Source organism: Malurus melanocephalus, unplaced genomic scaffold, assembly GCF_030028575.1.
Source record: "Malurus melanocephalus ecotype Western Australia unplaced genomic scaffold, MMel_1.1 scaffold_107, whole genome shotgun sequence".
Taxonomy (NCBI): domain Eukaryota; kingdom Metazoa; phylum Chordata; class Aves; order Passeriformes; family Maluridae; genus Malurus; species Malurus melanocephalus.
Window position 1 is genome coordinate 1,430,057 of NW_026623339.1, and position 5,846 is coordinate 1,435,902.

General features: G+C 59.3%; 1 protein-coding gene across 1 annotated transcript; it reads left to right on the forward strand.

Annotated features, from left to right (window-relative positions):
• Positions 1-1,846: 1,846 nt before the first annotated feature.
• On the forward strand, positions 1,847-4,572 carry MRPS26 (mitochondrial ribosomal protein S26). Its single transcript, XM_057369373.1, has 4 exons — positions 1,847-2,166; positions 2,968-3,105; positions 3,667-3,790; positions 4,014-4,572. Exons 1-4 carry the CDS (start codon positions 1,871-1,873, stop codon positions 4,143-4,145), a joined length of 690 nt encoding a protein of 229 aa, XP_057225356.1. The 5' UTR covers positions 1,847-1,870; the 3' UTR covers positions 4,146-4,572.
• Positions 4,573-5,846: the final 1,274 nt, after the last annotated feature.

Genomic DNA, 5,846 nt, shown 5'->3' on the forward strand with positions numbered 1-5,846 from the left:
CCCTCGCAATCACTTCCCTGAGTCCTTGGATTTATCCCCTCCCCGGGTTAAACCCCACTCCGTATTTATCACCTCCACGGGCCGTAATCCCCCTAGGTTATCCCCCTCCCAGGATTAAACCCCACTCCGGATTTATCCCCTCCCCGGGTTAAACCCCACTCCGGATTTATCACCTCCACGGGCCGTAATCCCCCTAGGTTATCCCCCTCCCCGGATTAAACCCCACTCCGGATTTATCCCCTCCCCGAATTAAGCCCCACTCCGGATTTATCACCTCCATGGGGCTGTAATCCCCCCAGGTTATCCCCCTCCCCGGATTAAACCCCACTCCGGATTTATCCCCTCCCCGGATTAAACCCCACTCCGTATTTATCACCTCCACGGGGCTGTAATCCCCCAGGTTATCCCCCTCCCCGAATTATCCCCCGCCACATCATCCCCTTTCCCCGTGTTTATCATCCCACCGAGTTATCTCCCCCTCGAAACCCCCGCAGTTTATCCCCGCTGGAATTTCCCCCACTCGCGGGTCGATCCCCCGCTATCCCGAGTGTCCCTTTTTGTCCCTCCCGCAGGTCCCGTCCCCTGTCGGGCGCTGCCGTCCCCTCCCGTGTCCCCCGCGTCGGGAGGAGCCGCTGTCGGTGATCGGGAACGGGGCTGGGGGTGTCCGGGGGGATCCCCGGCACTGACCGATCCCCCCCGGTCCCGTCCCGCAGCGCCCCTGACCGGAGCCCCCCGAGGGGAATAAAGGGGCTGGGGGCGAGCTGTGCGCTGTGATGGTGCTGGGGAAGGGCGTGGGGCGATGTCCTGCGGGGTGGGGGGTGACCCGTGGGGATAACGGTGTCCCCGTGCGGGGAATTCGTGTGGCGGGGAGGGGGACAATYGATCCCGGGGGGGCTGCGTGTCGTTAAGGGGGGAATGGGATGTGCGGGGTTCGTGTCTGTCGTGGGGCTGTGTCCCGTGTTTGGGATTCGTGTCCCGTGTTTGCGATTCGTGCCCCGTGGAGGGTTGTGTGTTTTGGGGTGCGGCGTCTCGTGGGCGGCTGTTCCCTGGGGGGATTCGCTGTTCCAATGGGTCCCGTGTCCGTGTCCCTATCCCTGTCCATGTCCCTGTCCATGTCCCTGTCCCTGTCCCTGTCCCTGTCCGTGTCCGTGTCCCTGTCCCTGTCCCTGTCCCTGTCCCTGTCCCTGTCCGTGTCCGTGTCCCTGTCCGGCGGAGGGTTTGTGTCCCCTGTCCCGTGGGGGTGTCCGTGTCACACGGATTCTATGTCCCGTGTAGAGTGTCCCTGTCCCCTGGCTACCCTGTCCCATGGCTGTCCCCGTCCCGGGTAGGACTGTCCCTGCCCCATGAATGTCCGTGTCTCGTTGGGGTGTCCCTGTCCTCGTTCCTGTCCGTGTCCCTGTCCCATCCCTGTTCGTGTTCCTGTCCATGTCCCTGTCCCTGTCCCTGTCCCTGTCCCTGTCCGTGTCCCTGTCCCATCCCTGTCCCTGTCCCTTTCCCTTTCCCTGTCCCATCCCTGTCCCTGTCCCATCCCTGTCCGTGTCCCTATTCCTGTCCCATCCCTGTCCCTGTTCCTGTCCCGGTCCCTGTCACTGTCCCTGTCCCTGTCCCTGTCCCTGTCCCGTTCCCTGTCCCTGTCCCTGTCCCTGTCCGTGTCCGTGTCCCTGTCCCTGTCCCGTTCCGTTCCCTGTCCCGTTCCCTGTCCCTATCCCTGTCCGTGTCCCTGTCTCTGTCCCTGTCCCTGTCCCTGTCCCGCTCCCTCTCCCGGACTCCATTTCCCATCAGGCCCCGCTCCCCTTTCCCTTCCCGTAGCTCCGCGCGCCGTGACGTCACCCCCCGCGCCGTGACGTCACTCTCCGCGCCGGGCCCCGCCATGCTGCCGGCGCTGAGGCGCTGCCGCCCGGGGCCCGTCCCTGTGCCGGTCGTGGCGGCCGCGCTGGGCCCCGGTCCCTTCCCGGGGCTCTGTCCTGGCAGTCCCGGCCCCTTCCCGGGGCTCTGTCCCGCCTGGACCCCGCGGGCCGTGCCGGCGCGGGGCCGCAAGTCCCGGCACGACCCTCCCGCCAAGTCCAAGGCGGGGCGGGTGAAGCTGCCGCCGCCCGTGGATCCCGAGGAGCTGCTGGTGGTGCTGGAGCGGTACCGGCAGCACCGGCTGGTGCTCAGCGCCCTCCGGTACCGGCACGGGCCTGCGAGGGGATGGGGGGCTGCTGTGGGGCGGGGAAGGGCCGGGGGTTGGTTGTTATTGGGTATGGGGGGGCTGTAGGGTTGGAAAGGGTTGGGGGGCTGGGTATGGGGCTGGTTATGGGGTATGGGGCTGGAGGAGTGGGATCTGGTTATGACTGGGTATGGGGCTGTTTATGGGATATGGGGCTGGAGGGGTGGGATCTGGTTATGACTGGGTATGGGGCTGTTTATGGGATATGGGGCTGGAGGGGTGGGATCTGTTATGACTGGGTATGGGGCTGGAGGGCGGCTGTGAGGCAGAGGAGGGTTGGGATCTGGTTGTGACTGGGGATGGGATTGCCTGTAGGGCCGGGCAATGGGTATGGGGCTGGTTATGGGATATGGGGCTGGAGGGCGGCCCTGAGGCAGGGGAGGGTTGGGGTCTGGTTGTGACAGGGTATGGTACTGGCTGTAGGGCGGGGCACTGGCTGTGGGGCTATGGGGCAGGGCAGATTTGGGCTTGTGGCCATTTGGGGCTGCTGTGAGGGAGAGGGCTGTCTGTGGGGCCGGGGGCTGATAGTGGGGCAGGRGAGGGTTGGGGGGTCTGGAACAGTTTGTAACAGGAGCAGGTAAATCCTGGGATGCTGTGGGGTAGGAAACGCTGATGGGACTGGAACGCTGTGGGGTGGGGTGGTGGGACTGGAATGCTGTGGGGTGCTGTGGTGGATCTGCTCTACTCTGGGCCATTTTTGGGAGCAGCCCCTGTTCCCCAGCCCCGAGAGGAGCTCAGTGGCYGCTCCTCCTGTGCAGGGCTGAGTTCAGGGCCGAGGTGCAGCAGCAGAAGCGGGAGGAGCGTTTGGCTGCCGAGACCTCCGTGGAGGAGCTGGAGGAGCACCGGCGCCTGATGGCCTGGAACGACGAGGAGAACGCCCGGCAGCAGGCACGCAGGTCRTTAATTCTGAGCCAGAATTAACTCATTCAGAGCCTGGTTTAATTTTTMCAGAGGCAGKKTTGCTCTGGGTTGGATTAGGAAYAGCGTGGCCAGCAGGAGCAGGGWRGGGATTCTTCCCYTGTGCTCAGCACTGGTGAGGCCACACCTCGAGTGCTGTGTCCAGTTGTGGGTTCCCCAATTTTGGAGATRCTGGAGYGTGTCCAGGGAAGGGCAACAAAGCTGCTGAAGGGTCTGGAAYAYAARTYCTGTGAGAAAAGRCTGAGGGAGCTGGAGAAGAGGAGGCTMAGGGGAGACCTTGTCACTCTCTGCACCYCCTGACAGGAGGRGGCAGCCAGGAGGGGGTCAGGCTCTGCTCCAGTCAGAGACAGGACAAGAGGACAAAGTCTTTTCTTTTTCTTTGATTCTGTGATTCTGGGAAATAGTGCCCTTTTAAAATAAATCTGCCTGTGCAGCAATCCTGTGCCTTTTGCTGCTGAGGGCCAAGTCARGGTGCTCAGGGCAGCCTCCTAAGGATGGATGTGTCACCCCATCCATCCATTTTCCTTTTTCTCTCACAGAGAGGAGAGGCTCAGGAAAGAAGAGGAGGAGCTGAAGMGGAAGAAGTCAGAGATTGCAGAGAGACAGGCCAGGAAAATGGAGGCTTTCCTGGAAGAAAAGGAGAAGGAGGTTCTCCAGCTGCAGGTAAGAGCAGYTGGTGCCTCCTGGGAGCCAGGCTGCCAGCATTCCATGCCACGTGGAAGCYGTGGGCTTGTTTTCCAGAGATTTTTCCTTTGGCAGCCAGGAACACAAACGTCAGCACCTTCCCGGGGTGTTGACAGCCCGTGGATGGGAGAGAGGTTGAGCCAGAGCTCTGAGAACAGGGTGGGACAACCCTGAGGGAATAAAACCTTGTCCTTTGGTTCAGGAGGAAGCCAAGAACTTCATCACCCCCGAGAACCTGGAGGCACGGATCGAGGAGTGCCTGGACAACCCCCGCAACTACAACTTCGCCATCGACAAGGACGGGCGGATCGTCAGGCGCACMGTGCTGTCATAGCAGCCCTGGATTGTGTCCAGGGGCTCCCCAGCCAGCACAGATTCTTCTTTTGAATGTATAAATTGACCACAGAATGGTGGAGAAAGGCCACGGGCCTGGCTGTGCTGTTTCCAAAGGGTTAATGCCTGCGGGAAGCTCAGAGGTTGCAGCAGCCTGGCTCAGCCCTGTGTGCCTGTTGCTGTGCCTGTGATCCCACCTCCCACACGTTTGGATCCCTCCTGCCTTCACACACAGCCTGGCTCTGAGCTCCTTGCTGTCAGCTCCTCTGGATGTTTCTGCAGGCAAAMGAGGGCTGGATTTGTAGGAAGCACTGACCTTTCCCTTCTTTTGCTGTTGGGGGAAGGAATTTATTGTTCCTCCTGATGTCACACTTTGAACCCTCCTTTGCACATCCCATGGTGTGGCTGAATAAGAAAATGTGTCTGAATGATCCAGGGTTTCTGGTGTCTCTTTATTCCTCCCATCAGCTTTGTTTTATTCATCACCTGGAGCTGCAGGTGTAGGTAAAATTGGAATGACTGTGGGTGTTCTGGGTTGTTKGGSTTTGCAGGCTCAGCTTTRTCCTAAAACCTCTGATTTTGGGYTTCCCAGTGYTGAGCCTGKAGTTTGCTGTGGTTCAGCCATGGCMCTCAGCTCCCTTTCCCTCCTTCCCTCAGATAATTGYCCTGAAATCCTCACTTTTTACCTCCACTTTTTCCTGAAAATGCCTTTTTCTCTCCTCCCAAGCCTGCACCTAAACCAGGCGAGCTCACAAAACTCATAGACTTCTCTCTGGGTTGTTTTTCTGTACAAGTTTTATTTCTAATTAAGCTCATCACTTCAGTCTGAGTCACAGCCCTCGGCTGGGCTGGGACARTGATGGATTTGGGATCCTGCAGGTTCCCTACACAAACAGCATCTCCTGGTCACAGGATGAGTCGGTGCCACAGCCCTCTGAGGGGAGAGAGAGGRGAGCATGGTGTGAGAACAGACAGCACCAACCAGACCCCAGGAACGCCCTAAAACGGGCCCCAGAGATCCCTGAAACAGCCCACAGAGACTCTTGAAACAGCCCCTCAGGGACTCCCTAAAACGGGCTCCAGAGATCCCTAAAACAGTCCTCATGGACCCCCCAAAATGGGATCCAGAGATTTCTGAAACTGCTCTCAGGGACCCCCCAAAATGGGCTCCAGAGATCCCTGGAACAGCCCCATGGAACCCTCTGAACCAGCCCCTAGCAATCCCCCAAAACAGCCCCCAGAGATCCCCTAAACAGACCCCAAAGCTCCCTCAGTACTGGGATTTAATGAACTCCACACCATTCTCTGGGATTTCCCAGGATTTATAGTGGGATCTCTGGTGGTTTAATTTAGGGAGGAGARTGGGAATTTTAGAAAATTAATGAGCAAGAAGGAATATGGGTCCTGCACTTGCACAGCCCCCAAACTTTGCTTGCTGTCTGCTTCCCTCCTGTCCCAAAACCTCCCGGTCCCATCCCTTCCCTTGAGTCTGGGTAGATCATGGAGCATGGTCTGGCTGTCGGGGTGATGGACGGACACATGGATGGGACAAAGACAATTCCTTGGACATCATCCCTTCTCCCACTATTGTACAGAACCCTGAATTCCCTCCTGGGCATGTGAGGACCCCGTGACAGGAATCCAGAACCCCCTGACAGGAATCCAGAGATCCCATCACAGGAATCTCAGGATGCCCTGACAG